The sequence below is a fragment of the Oncorhynchus mykiss genome, chromosome 8 (assembly GCF_057628025.1).
Source record: "Oncorhynchus mykiss isolate SJ-2025 chromosome 8, ASM5762802v1, whole genome shotgun sequence".
NCBI lineage: Eukaryota > Metazoa > Chordata > Actinopteri > Salmoniformes > Salmonidae > Oncorhynchus > Oncorhynchus mykiss.
In genome coordinates this window covers 58,133,420-58,148,891 of record NC_143029.1, presented here as the reverse complement: position 1 = coordinate 58,148,891, position 15,472 = coordinate 58,133,420, and the positions used below count along the sequence as shown (strand labels likewise).

General features: G+C 39.4%; 1 protein-coding gene across 1 annotated transcript; it reads right to left on the bottom strand.

The window, feature by feature from the left end:
- Window positions 1-520: 520 nt before the first annotated feature.
- Window positions 521-4,410, bottom strand: tf (tissue factor). The gene is given in 6 exon segments (NM_001124358.2): window positions 521-1,167; window positions 1,407-1,575; window positions 1,942-2,123; window positions 2,364-2,557; window positions 3,882-3,996; window positions 4,247-4,410. Coding segments are annotated over 6 exon segments (885 nt in total). The 5' UTR covers window positions 4,320-4,410; the 3' UTR covers window positions 521-1,015.
- Between the last annotated feature and the right edge of the window lie 11,062 nt (window positions 4,411-15,472).

Below are 15,472 nucleotides of genomic sequence, written 5' to 3'. Positions count from 1 at the left end.
TTAAGGTCCTCGGTCTTCTGTTCTACAGACTGCTCGTTGTCGTTCTGTTATATATCAGAGCATAGTTTGTGCATCCCAATAGTCTAAAATGGCTTCCTCTTCTTATATCCTTTCATTTATCCACACTGATCTTGAAACAGTTGGGAAATTGAAAGCTAATCCCCCTGAAGGCTTCTGGCAAGGACTAAGTTAGGGGGGCATTTAAGTCCATTTGGATGAAGGAGAGGAGGTCACTTTTTAGATTGAGCTACACAGGGCATGTCTCGGAGGTCTCTGGCACTTTTGCCAATGTGATTGTGGTGTCACCCCATTGCCGAGGTATTCCACATGGCTTACTGGGTCATAAGCTGACAAGCAGACATTGAGCTACAATCAATCACTCTATGAAAAGCCTTTCCTCTTGTCTCAAATCATGTTTGAAACTGATATAAGTATGATAGATCATTTTAAAGGCAAACCAGATGGCACTGTTGTCAAAGTTCCCTCACATGGATATTGTTACATGAAAGACAAATGAGAATTGAATACATCTGAATTTAATTGTAAAAAGTACTAGAATGCACAAGTCATCACAAGTAATACTTTTCCTACTAACCTTCCTCTCATCCAAAAGTACCAAAGCCATGTTTCAACAGCACATGGACGAATCCTAGTCAACATGAACTACACATCATCAACGTATAAGACAATAATTCTTAGAGACATGCACCAATACACATTTAACATAAAACATTGATTTAAATAAATATGATTACATTTTTCTTATATACATAGTGGCAAATATAACATGTATTTTTCAACAATTAATCAAATGTACTTGTTCAACATATAAATAAGTAATGTATAAAAAAAATATCTAGCCATTTAAAAGAACCAGCTCATAATGACATTTAAAAAGACAACACTAACATTTCACATTTTCCAGTGTTTTGACGTATTTGTGCTAGATTATTGGGAGCACAGCTTCCAAAGGGTTGGTCAAGTAGCACCATCACACACACACACACACACACCTTTACACTGGACTCATCTGCAGGTTATCCTTGTCCACAGTTTTGGTCTTTTTGCAGCAGCAGCGTTTGCAACACACCACAGTGAGAGTGATGAGGATGATGAATATAGCCAGCATGATGCCAATGGCACCTGAGATCACACCAAAGCTGAATTCTGAGGAAAGAAAGAATTTAACATGATCATTTAATTGAAGTTCTTGAAGTTACTAAACATTGTTGCCGACAGTAAAAATGACTATTCTAACTTGCCCACATTGCAATTTCTTTATCAACCATATTTGTTGTAGTTACTCAATCCACTACACATTTAATTGAATCCAATGAATTTCACCCTTCTTCAATTCCCTTCACCTCACCCCTAACACATGTGTTTTGCATTGTGGGGTCACTTACCCTCAAAGATGGTCTTGTTCTCTCTGGGTGAGCACTGCGCCTTGCTCCAATCTCCCAGTCTCTTCTGTGCAGAACGAGAGGGGATATAGGCTGCCACTATGACGCAGTAGCTCTGTCCTTTATCCAGATTGGTCAGCTCGACATCTCTCAGGTCTGACATCTTCTCTTTCTGTGGACAGGAGTTTACAGTTTAGTATTATTTCAAGTCACACACTGTTTGGGTTGTCATTGGAGGGAATCGACAGGTATCCGGGACGGACTGGGAACCAAAAATTGGCTTTGGCATTTCTAACATACTGGCCAATTCCTTCCGTCCAGGCCCCCACAACGGCAATTATTTTTTCTACAGGCCCCCCATTATTAGCCATATAATTGTAATTTTGGGCAAACCCCTCAATTTAAACCTGCCCACTGGGGTAGAAATGGACCAGCCGATCTGGTATTTGCCAGAACTGGTCTATGGCCAGTCCTCCCTTGACCGGTATAGTCTCAAAAGCATTTACAATAAATGTATGTCCATGACTGTTCAATTCACCTTTCCTGTGCTTCCAGCTTTGTTGTATATGACTCTGTATTTCAGGTCGCTCTTGAAGATGTCTCTGATTGTTAACAGCTGGTCATCTTTGTAGAGGGGAGTGAGAGGGTCCTGGATGTGGAGCGTCATCTTGGTCTTGTCTTCGCTCTGCACAATCTTGAAAGCGGGTCCTCCTATTTTAGCTGAGAAGAGGAATCAAGTTAGGCACCATAGCCTTAATTTGAATACCGTTACTAACACAGCAATGAAGTATTTGATCCCAAAAAATATATATAACCAGCGAAATTAACCTTTCTACTATAATAATGCTATAATGCCATTATTTTATAACACAATAACAATGTAAATAATGAAGGACCTAGAAGAAATGTTACTATATGACAATGCAATGTAGGGCAGATTAATAATGTGATGACACTCACTGTGTTTGTAAGGGCTGAACCTCTCGGCTCGGGTGTAGGGGAACTCCACAAGGTCAGAGGTAACGCCGGGTAGGGGTTCTGATAGGATGTCGGCAGAGTAGGTCTCCTGCAGGTTCCGCAGCTCGTTGGTGAGGTCACACTCTGTCCTCGAGCTCCGGATGCAGTGAGGGTTCCTTTGTCTGTCCTTACCAACCCTGAACAAAACACAGTCCATCAGTCAGAGTCCTTGAACTGTGCTTTTCTGTCATTCACTTCAAATGAAAGAAGTGGTAGTGTGTAGTTGGGTGTTATAGGTATACAGTTCCCTCTAATTATTGGGACGTTGAAGCATTTTTTTTCCTTCTTTTGGCTCTATACTCAAAAGGTTTAGATTTTAAATCAAACAATTACTATGAGGTTAAACTATAGATTATCAGATTTTATTTTAGGGTATTTTTGTAGATATTGGTTTCACCATTTAGAAATTACAACACTTTTTATACATAGAACCCTCCCTGCCCCATTTTAGGGGACCAAAGTACTGGGACAAATTCACTTAAAGTGGTAAAAAGTTAAGTATTTGGTCCCATATTCATAGCATGCAATAACTACATCAAGCTTGTGACTTGTGTACATATTTGTTGGCTGCATTTGCTGTTTGTTTTAGTTGTTTCAGATTATTTTGTGCCCAATAGAAATTAATGTATTGTCATTTTGGGGTCACTTTTATTGTGAATAAGAATAGAATACGTTTTCTAAACACTTCTACATTATGTGGATACTACCATTATTATGGATAATCCTGAATGAACCCGTGAATAATGATGATTGAGAACGCTAACCTCCCCTGTTATTGTAATGAGAGGTTTGCATGTCTTGGGTGTATGATATGTGTGTCTAACCTTCTCACTCATTATTCACGATTCATTCAGGATTATCTGTAGAACTGTTTAGAAACATTCAATTCTTATTTACAATGAGTGACTCCAAAACGACACGATACATTATTTACCATTCATTTCTACAAACAGCAAATGGATTCAACAAATGTGTAGTCCCAAGCTTGATGTAGTCATTGTGTGCTATCAATATGGGACCAAATACTAAACGTTCTATTACACACAAGTGAATTTGTCCCAATACTTTTGGTCCCATAAATTGGTGGTGACTATGTGTAAAGAGTGTTGTCATTTCTAATTGGTGGAACCAATATGTACACACACACCCTCAAAAAAAAGCTGAGAATCTATACTTTAACGACATAGTAATTGTTTGATTTCAAATCCAAACTTGGGAGTATAGATCCAAAAGAAGAAGAAAAATGCTTAATGCCCCAATAACTACGGAGGACACCGTAGGTTGTACACTCAGTTTTTAGTTGCCATTCTGTTGACATATAGTAAAGTATTCACCCAGAACGTGGTCCATTTGATTGTGCTGACGGGATGTTTTTGTTGTTGTTGTTGTTGTAGTAGCAATAATGATGTGATGATGAACAGTGCAGAGTGAGAAGGCAGCGATATGATGTTGGCTACTTACCTAGAAAATTCAACAGTGTATGTGTAGTTGGTAGGCTCAGGGCCCCATGTTAGAATAGTCTTGAAGTTATTGGACACCCACTGAACATCCATTGCTTCAGGAAAATAATCTTCACCTGTAACCCAGGAGAAAAAAAGCAAAGATTAGTTAGTTATCTGTTCTGCACAATGTAGATGTACTACAGTACATCGATAAAGCAGAAAACAAATCAAGATATCATCCACGAGGTAGGCTTTAGCCTAAAGATAAAATAGGATCTATAGCCTACAGCTATGGATTTAAATGCACATATTTTACATGTTTTTCCTCTGAGTCGCAGGGCTGAGTAATTATCAAATTCTGATTATCAAAACGGTCAAACTTACCAGCTGCTCCAATTGTGAATAGTACCGATGAGAGTAAAACTCCGAAGTGAAGGAAAGTCCTTACATCCTCCATTATGATAATCCAAATTGTTACGGTAGCCTCTTTACTATCGAATGCGAATTGTGAACATAGATTTTTTTTCCCACCCCCAGGTGAAACGCGTGTAGCTGCTGTTCGTCTAAGAAGTCATCAAAGTTTGTCAGATAACTGCACAGTGCTGCTGGTGCCCACTTTTATATTGCACTGAATTCGCGAGTGGTCTGTAATGTTGAATGACTCATTCAACAATAGCTCCACCTCCCTTACAATTTCTGCAAGAGCATTGCGATTTGTCACTGTTTGAGCATGCTGCCCGAATAATCTGTCGAGGCGTTTATTGTCCATATATGGCTAACCGGATGATGGACAAGCAACTATACCTGTGGCTTGCCATGGCAACGTCGTAGCGGCGGCGGGAATGGAGACATTGAAGCTCATGGAAATTTGAGTCAATGTCTGGATTTGTTGGGAGTCATCTTTTGAAGCTGTATTTTGTGTTCTTTAAATAACTAGAATGATTAGTTTCAATGTTATATAAAATGTGAACTATAAATGACCATTATGCATTATATATATATATATATATATATATATATATATATATATATATATATATATATATATATATATATATATATATATATATATATATATATATATATTCTAAATTATTATATAAAGAAATATTTGTTTTCATGGAAAGCACTTGCAAAATGTGTTGTGAACAAATGTGTTGAATGGAATGTTATTATTTCTGAGCATACACTCAATCAGAAGCAATTTGGCAGCATAAAAAAAGTCGTGTTCACACTAAATTAATTAATTATTTCTAAATGTTTAACATAAATTAAGGCTACAAGCTTCAATTAAGTGTACAAGTACCCAACCTGTGACATATTTCTTTGTATGTTGCCATAGGGGGTGATTTAGTGCCTGAGAGAGTGAGTGGATAAGCTCGAAATTCAGCATGGTGAATTAGCTTTAAGTGAAAAGATGGGCTGAGACACTGGTGTACCTGCATTGACACACACCCTACAGACTATGTATAGCTTCTAGCATTGATTTGATTGATAGGGCTATTATTTACCAATCTATGACAAACCACAGCAATTATAAATTTAGATATCTTTTTAATTTATGTTTGATTTTTGGACTTGGAGAATATCCAATCGGATCAATCTCTCAAATCATATTGAGAGAATGAATGGTGGGTATATTTACACATACCATAATATTTATAATGGATAATTTATTGTTGATTACTCCCAATTCAGCCATGCCATCATTGTTATTTCACTAATATGCTGAATACGACATTACATCATATATTATCATTTGTGGTACATTTGAAAATACAATATCATTCTCAAGCTTTCCCTGGATGGCTTTATGTGACCCTTTAAGGATGAAAAGTAGCTCCTCAAAGTTTCCATGTCTTTTTTCCATCCATAATTACTTTCCCAGGCAGCCCCTCTCCCCCGACTGAAATATGACATCATGATCTCTTGTGTAAAAACAGTAGGAGTTGAAAAATGATTTTCTGGAAGACTGAGGAAGACATTTCGCTTTACTCCAATTAGACCAGTCTTGATGAGGACCCTTTTCGAACAATTCTATTTGGAAAAGTCTAAATGGGATCATTGGGACGTCCCAACTCTGACGACACCCAATTGAAGTTCAAATTTTAAATGGTTAAGGTTAGGTAAGGTTTATGATTGGGGTAAGTGCAGGGGTTAAAGTTAGGGTTTAGGGTAGGGACGTCCCAAGCATACCAGATAGCGCTAACAGATTATACTTACTCCACTTCAATCAGCCATTTCATTGAATGGTTTATATGGTCTGAGCTACTATTGACCTTCAACCTTTGACTAATGACCTTTGAAATATGAATTGTAATGGTTACATTCAGTGCTTGACTTCCATCAGCATTACTGATCTAACTGTGCAATGTGTCAAATAAATCATTATTTTGTAGCTTTGCAACCCCACCTTGCTTTCTGCGCAGAGGTAATCCAAAATGAATCTCAACAAAACATTGACAGACAGTTTATTTACAATCCTTTTAAATGAAAACACTTGTGTTAGTCAAGGTGTTATAATGCATTAATAACACTTTAACAATGATAATTAGCTACACATCACCTTTAGTATTAGCTTTCCTCGGTACAACTTTTTCGCAACCCTCCCCTGTTCGTTAAGGGTGGTTTCCTGTCGAATATAATTATGGACACAAAAGAGCACTGTTTTTAATTTTACTGGATGTCTCCAGTGTGGGTCCATTTCATATTTCCCTCAGGGATTCCTGCATTTGGTTCAATAAAGGATTTGATTTAGGCATAGCAGTTTTAAGACAGTTGACAAGCATGGGACCCAGTATCACGCTTGTTTGAGAGAACAGTTTGATCACTCAGCAATGGACTTTATGCCAAATGATTAGTACTCCACCACACCCTCCTCTCCTTCTGGCTGGCCTGGACTGCTGAGTAATACATCTTCTTGTGGAAATGAATTAGTGGTCATGGTGAGCTAAAACAAGGATCACTCCCAAATGTTGAAGATTCAGAGTATGGAGTATGTGAAAATAATCAAATATTTACATTGACCATAAGCTAAGACAGTTAATGGTTATGATCAGAATCTGCAGAACAGTCGTCACTGAATGAACCCTCATAACAAATAACTGCAATGAAATGCAATGCAATCAGAGGTGTAGTCTCAGTGGTTCCCAAACTTTTTCATTGGGGATGGGAAGGGGTGCCCGAGTGCGGCGTCTATTTCTGTGGGCACAAGTACTGTCGATGACAAAAAACTGACATGGACTAGTTGATCTGGACATTTCTGACAAGTTATAAATAGCTCTCTGAGGTCTGCAATGACAAGAGGAAAACTGATGATGCACTACCCAATTTCAAAATTGCATTCTTCCACTACAACTTTTAAGAGTAGGTTGAAGCCCGACTGAGTTCCTAAAAAAAAAATATGCATACAGTTTGGGAAGTTTGCGATCGTGGTCAAATAGACTATGATTAAATAAACAGTTTCTATTTTGGATCTATGTGTGGCTCTGCCAATCTCTCTCAGCTTGATAAGGTTTGGGTCTGGTGGCCTACGACTTCTTAAAAAGGCAAAGTGTGTGGATGAAACATTTTAGCTCCCGGGGTGTAGGCAACGTGAATAGTTCAACAGTGCTGTAACATGTCATGTAAGCAGTACCTCCTCTATTAATCCGTCGAACAAACCATTCAGTGATGACTTCCATAAGCAGGGGGAGAGATGACATCAGTACAGATGTGTTATAGTGAAGAGAAGACTTGGGGGACGTGACGGCTAATGTTTAGTCAATGTTGATTATTGGTCCGGCTAAAACTTTGGGTAATTTAATCGTTTGTGTATCTAGGGCTAAGATGTTGTCATTAAATGAAACTTTAATTTCCCCAATATCCGTTGTGCTGACTAGAATCCACTCAGGAAGTCATTTACCCTAGGTTTGTCACTGGCGCAAAACTCATGGCATGACTGAGTCCTTTCATAAAGTAATCAGGTAGATTTCCATTGCACTATTACATGAAAAGTAATATACCCACCACCCGATGTGAGCAACTGAGCTTTATGCTTTAAAAAAATTCCCAGCAACCCAACTAGACTGTGATGCAATCATGCCATATGCCAGCCATAGAATGGGCATCCCCTTATGAGTCTGGTTCTTTTCACGGTTGTTCAATCTCTCTAATCCCTTCAACAAGTCTTGCCAACATTGCCCAAGGTTCCTATCTGTCTTCATTTGAAATGTCTATCTCTACAGACAGACAGGAAGGAAGGTTGGTTCAGTTGGTTGAGCATGGCACTTGCAACACCAGGGTTGTGGGTTTGATTCCCCGCGGGGGACCAGTCAGAAAATGCATGCACTTGCTACTACTGTAAGTTGCTCTGGACAAGAGCTTCTGCAAAATGACCAAACATTTCAAGTGTAAAATAAGGAAGGAGGTGATCAGAGAAGGGGGAAAAGCCTGCCAAAACCACAACAACCTCTAAACTTGCCATAGAGAAACTATGCTAACACCACATGAAATATAAACGCTGCACAGTACATACATTACACTCATGTTTATTCAATGGGATTAATGTTTCTTTAATAATAAATGTGTACGTTTATTCTAATGTAACAGATGATCATTTTATATGGACCAGTGATAATTCGATTACAGCATATTGTGAATGTCACAGAATTTGTTAAATCCTTCCACAAGCCACAATCTTCCCTAATTTCCACCCCAGTTACCTAACTTGTCTCTGTGGTCGAATAGAAAAATATCTGATATATATTCTCCCCCAAATTCCACTTCATGTGAAGATTTATTTTCACAGCTGTCCCATGAGCTTTTGGGGGTTTCAAATTCCACATGTGGCATGAGTCCAATTGCCTGTCGCTTGCTTTTTTAATCTCTCTGTTTCTCTATCATTTCGAAATCCTTTCATAACTTCAGTCTCTGTTTCGATAGGCCCAATCATTCTCACTCCGTCCCACTCCTTCTCATCACTGTATTTTCAATGTACTTAAGTTGTTACGGACTGTTGAGTCTACAGACTAACCACACGGGTTGACCTCTTGAACATTAACTGACTCATTCTCTTCAGAGCATAAATGGTTATTAATAGACTGCCTGTGAAACTATTCCTGAGGGCTGAGTAACATGTCTAACGCTTCAGGTCGTCTGTCTCCTACTACCATGACAAACCTAACCTTAATCTGCTCTGTATGCTACAGTAGTTTAATGGCGCCTAGACTTGGCACACAGCCATTCCTCAGACGACTCACAGACATATGTGAAGGGCCATGGCACCTCCACCCATGGGCTCAGTGCCCAGATGCTGTTAAAGAGTCAAGCTGGATGACAGATGAACAATATGAATATCAAAGTGAGATGACAGATGAACATCAGTTTTTACATTCTTATTTATTGGGCATACTCCTATAGGAACAAGCATAAAGAAACGTATGGTGTCCTTTCACAATAGCCCATTATCATATATAGGAAGCACACTACAGTCCTCAAAGCGACATACATTTTTTAAAAATCATGATGACATGAGCACAAAAAGAGGAAGCGAGTGCTTAGAAAAAGAAAGAGACTGGTAACGGAGACCCCCTTTCTCCTTCTGACGTATATGGTACATTTTGTGGCAGAAATGTAATAAAAGCTGTAAACTAGTAAAACATACTGAATGTGAAGAAAACAACTCCTGAGTTTACAGGTTTTAGGGGGTGATTATTCTATATATTGATACGTTAGATTAATGTCTCCATCTCAACTAAAAATCTAAGTTAAAGAATAAGACTAAATCAATTCCAATCAAACTTTAAATGCACTTTAAATAAAGTGGGCCCATTCACTTTTGAAATACAATAAAAAATAAAAAGTCGGCAAGTTAAAAAACGATATGTTGGATTCATGTCTCCAACTCAACCGAAAATGTAAATTAAAGAATGGGATTAAACCAGTTGCTCACATGGAATTATCCAAGCAGTAAATACAGTTGAAGTCAGAAGTTTACATACACCTTAGCCAAATACATTTAAACTCAGTTTTTCACTATTCCTGACATTTAATCCTAAATTCTGTTTTAGGTCAGTTAGGATCACCACTTTATTTTAAGAATGTGAAACGTCAGAATAATAGTAGAGTATTTCTTTCATCACATTCCCAGTGGGTCAGAATTTTACATAAACTCAATTAGTATTTGGCAGCATTGCCTTTAAATGGTTTAACTTGGGTCAAATGTTTCGGGTAGCCTTCCACAAGCTTCCCACAATAAGTTGGGTGAATTTTGGGCCATTCCTCCTGACAGAGCTGGTGTAACTGAGTCAGGTTTGTAGGCCTCCATGTTCGCACACTCTTTTTCAGTTCTGCCCACACATTTTCTATGGGCTTTGGGATGGTCACTCCAATACCTTGACTTTGTTGTTCTTAAGCCATTTTGCCACAACTTTAGAAGTATGCTTGGGGTCGTTGTCCATTTGTAAGAACAAGCTTTAACTTCCTGACTGATGTCTTGAAATGTTGCTTCAATATATTTTCCTGCCTCATGATGCCATCTATTTTGTGAAGCACCCCCACAACAGGTACTTTTGTACCTGTTTCCTCCAGCATCTTCACAAGGCCCTTTGTTGTTGTTCTGGGATTGATTTGCACTTTTCATCTCTAGGAGACAGAACGCGTCTCCTTCCTGAGCGGTATGACAGCTGCGTGGTCCCATGGTGTTTATACTTGCGTACTATTGTTTGTACAGAGGAACGTGTTACCTTCAGGCGTTTGGCAATTGCTCCCAAGGATGAACCAGACTTGTGGTCTACAATTTTTTGCTGAGGTCTTGGCTGATTTCTTTTGATTTGCCCATGATGTCAAGCAAAGAGGCACTGAGTTTGAAGGTAGGCCTTGAAATACATCCACAGCTACACCTCCAATTGACTCAAATAATGTCAATTAGCCTATCAGAAGCTTCTAAAGCCATGACATCATTTTCTGGAATTTTCCAAGCTGTTTAAAGGCACAGTCAACTTAGTGTATGTAAACTTCTGACCCAGTGGAATTGTGATACAGCGAATTATAAGTGAAATAATCTGTCTGTAAACAATTGTTGGAAAAATTACTTGTGTCATGCACAAAGTAGATGTCCTAACTGACTTGCCAAAACTATAGTTTGTTAACAAGAAATTTGTGGAGTGGTTGAAAAACGAGTTTTAATGACTCCAACCTAAGTGTATGTAAACTTAGCCTACTAATCACCAGTCCTGGCAACCCACATTATGCACACCTATCAACCATCATTGCATACACCTGCTCCCCATTGTTACGCACACCTGGACTTCATCATCACCCTGATTATTCTCCCTTTGTTTAGCCCTCAGTAGTTTGTCATTAGCTAGTATTGTTTTCTCTCATGTTTAGTATGCGGCTCATATTTGTTCAGCTGTATCAGTTTATTATTACGCTTCCTGATGTATACGTTACAATACATATCCTTGTCAACCAAACACATTTCAAATGTATTTTGTAATACAGTAAAAAAAAGTTATCTTACAAACTAATGTAACATTAAAATGAGAAACGCATTCATGGTCACGTTGAGGTTACTGTAACTACATTATACATTTCTTCTTATGTAATCGTATCGCCTGCATGTTCAAGGTAGCATGCATTGGTCATCGCAGGTCTGTGGAGATCTTCACAATTGCTCTAATAATCTGTGAAGAATCTCGAATGGCATTGATCACTTGTACCATGTACTTTTAATGTCATCTCAAATGCAATCCAGGTCATTTGGTTCTGCTTTCAGATTAAGCACAGTGATAACATATTCATATTTTCTACAATAAACAAAATATCTGACATTGTATTCACATTTGAACTTTGCTGTGCTTTTAAAGGATTGAAAGAGCAGGGATAGACATTTGGCTAAACCAAAAATCAGACATGGTTTGGTTGTGCTTTAAGAAAGCAAAGTGGTGACACATTGAAAATTCAACAAACTTTAGGCTGTGTTGTTGAGTGGGTTGAGTGGGTTGAGTGGGTTGAGTGGTTGTAATAATATTGACCAACGTCCTAACCAAATAATACCCAATTATTCATGTTGAAATGATGTGGTGTGCCCAGTGGGTTGCCTCATCGTCCTAGCGAGCACATTCTGTGTAGGGCACATTCTGTGTATTTTATGGGCATAGACTGAATTCACAGCAAGCAGGGAGGGAAACAAGCAGAGAGGGAAATGTATTACATTGTGAGTCATTTTGCAGACGCTCTGATCCAGAGCGACTTGCAGTGCCTTCGGAAAGTATTCAGACCCCTTCACTTTTCCCACATTCTGTTACCTTACCGCCTTATTCTAAAAATAGATTAATTAAAAACAATTCCTCAGCAACCTACACACAATACCCCATAACTACAAAGCAAAAACAGGTTAAGAATTTTTGCAAATGTATAAAATAAAAAATAAAAAACAGAAATACCTAATTTACATAAGTATTCAGACCCTTTGCTATGAGACTCGGAATTGAGTTCAGGTGCATCCTGTTTCCATTGATCATCCTTGAGACATTTCTACAACTTGATTGGAGTCCACCTGTGGTAAATTCAATTGATTGGACATGATTTGGAAAGGCACACATCTGTCTATATAAGGTCCCACAGTTGACAGTGCATGTCAGAGAAAACACAAAGCCATGAGGTCTAAGGAATTGTCCGTAGAGCTCCGAAAAAGGACTGTGTCGAGCCATAGATCTGGGGAAGGGTACCAAAACATTTCTGCAACATTGAAGGTCCCCAAGAACACGGTGGCCTCCATCATTCTTAAATGGGAGAAGTTTGGAAGCACTAAGACTCTTCCTAGAGCTGGTCGCCCGGCCAAACTGAGCAGTCTGGGGAGAAGGGCCTGGTCAGGGAGGTGAATAAGAACCCAATGGTCACTCTGACAGAGCTCTAGAGTTCCTCCGTGGAGATGGGAGAACCTTCCAGAAGGACAACCATCTCTGCAGCACTCCACCAATCAGGCCTTCATGGTAGAGTGACCAGACGGAAGCCACTCCTCAGTAAAAGGCACATGACAGCCCACTTGGAGTTTGCCCAAAGGCACCTAAAGACTCTCAGACCATGAGAAACAAGATTCTCCGGTCTGATGAAACCAAGATTGAACTATTTGGCCTGAATGCCAAGCATCACATCTGGAGGAAACCTGGCACCCTCCCTACAGTGACTCATGGTGGTGGGGATGTTTTGCAGTGGCAGGGACTGAGCGACCACTCAGAATTGCGGCAAATATGAACGGAGCAAAGTACAAAGATCCTTGATGAAAACCTGCTCCAGAGCGCTCACGACCTCAGACTGGGGCAAAGGTTCACCTTCCAACAGCACAGCAACCCTAAGCACACAGCCAAGACAACGCAGGAGTGACTTCGGGAAAAGACTCAATGTCCTAGAGTGGCCCAGATGGAGCCCGGACTTGAACCAGATCGAACATCTCTGAAGAGACCTGAAAATAGCTGTGCAGCAATGCTTCCCATCCAACCTGACAGAGCTTGAGAGGATCTGCAGAGAAGAATGGGAGAAACTCCCCAAATACAAGCATGGCAAGCTGCTAGGGTCATACCCAAGAAGACGCAAGAGATCACAGCCAAAGGTGTTCAACAAAGCACTAAGTAAAGGGTCTGCATACTTATGTAAATGTGCTATTTCAGTTTTGTATTTTTTTTATAAATTAGCAAGCATTTCTTAATCTGTTTTTGCTTTGTCATTATGGGGCATTGTGTTTAGATTGAGGGGGGGGAGGCAATTTAATCAATTATAGAATAAGGCCGTAACCTACCAAAATGTGGAAAAAGGCAAGGGGTCAGAATACTTTCCGAAGGCACTGTACAGGCGCAATTAAGGTTAAGTTTCTTGCTCAAGGGCACATCGACAGATTTTTCACCTAGTCGGCTGGGTGATTTGCTCCTAACCGCTATGCTATCTGCTACCTGTATACTGGTTTATTTTAATTCAGGCCAATGACCAACCAGGTTGATCATGAAGTTCTGACAAATTATGATTTCTTCAACACGTTTCTAGTCAGAGTGGTTCCATCAGGTTCTTGAAAAATGAGTTGACAAACTTTTCACAATGATTTACTTCCCTGTTTCTATAAACAGCAATGGACAACACATTTATTTTAAATGACCAAACTCAACAAGAAATGATACAGAAATGTCAGGATGAAATTGTTATTTTCAGTCGGACAAAGGTAATACTCTTTGTAAGAAGATGCTCACTCTAAAAACCCAGTGTCCCAAGATGACTACAATCCCGCTGAATGCATGTAAACCTGCCAGTTAGTGACCCAATAGCCACCTATACACAACATTTTTGAACATGACTTTAGGCCTCTAGGGACAGTTTCCCAGACAGATTAAAGACATTCTTATCCTGGACTAATTTTGTCGTGGAAACCATCCTTTTCTGCATAAACCGGAATACAATAGTGTCTTCAATGAAACCATTCAATTGAGGCCAACCATTCTCACAGCACTGTGAGCATTGAAATGAGTTGAATCAAGCAATGCTGTACAGCTGGATAAACTGTTCACATGAACACATTTCTCAAGGCGTTCTTAGACTCAGAACTCATACTGTCCCATCCCCATTCACCCCACGAGACCTGTCCCCCCAATGCACCCTGTAGTTTTGGTGTACGTTGTGTAACCATAACATCCTATGAGAGGGAAATTACCATCCATGAAAATCCCGGACTCCCTACAGGCGTGTTCGATTTCCATATCCTGATCCAGAGTCAACATTTAGTACTTTATAAGTCCCCCAACTAAACGTCCCCAGAATCCAACAGTTGCATAACTCAGCTCTTTAAATACTGATGAAGACATACAGCTAATTAATAACTATTATGACATCTGTAGACTGAGATTGGGATCAGGATAGTTTTGCCAACATTTGTATAAAACATTTAAAATGAATAAAATAAAAAGATGCTCAGGCCGTCATTGTAAATAAGAATTTGTTCTTATCTTAATTGACCTGCCTGGTAAAGTAAAATACAAATACTTTTAAGATCATTTGTAATGTATTAGGGACATGTGGCGGCTGTATGTCTTCCACTGTTGGTGTTCCCCTTGAGCCATATGCAAAGCGTCAGTGAAACCTAGGAATTTCACTCTCACATACCTTGTAAAAGTCTATTGAAGTGAAACAACAGGAAGTGGCTAGTGTAATTTGGGTTTAAGTCTGTGAGCCTGAGCAATGTCTCTCTGCTATCTGCCCTGGAGGACACTCGGAATTGGACCTGTCAACAGGGCTGGCTAACCTAACCCTCTGGTATGTAGGAATGTTTCTGCTGAATGGGATATGGCATGTAGCCCCGGGATGTTTTAGACTATCTTCAACAGATTGGTTCATTTAGCTCCCTGCCAGACATATGACATGCAGAGACAAAGTTAGCTTTTCCCTGAAATCCTCCACTCTTCCAAATAGTGCAGCCATGCAGCAAAGGTTCTGGCCCCCACTAGCAGAGTTCAAGTGACCACAAATTTCTAGTGAGACCATGACTCTTGTATTTCTCACTTATCTAATCAAATATGTATATATTTTTTTTAAATATCCGGTATATAAAAAAAAAATGCACAGCACATTCCTGTTCACTCCCTC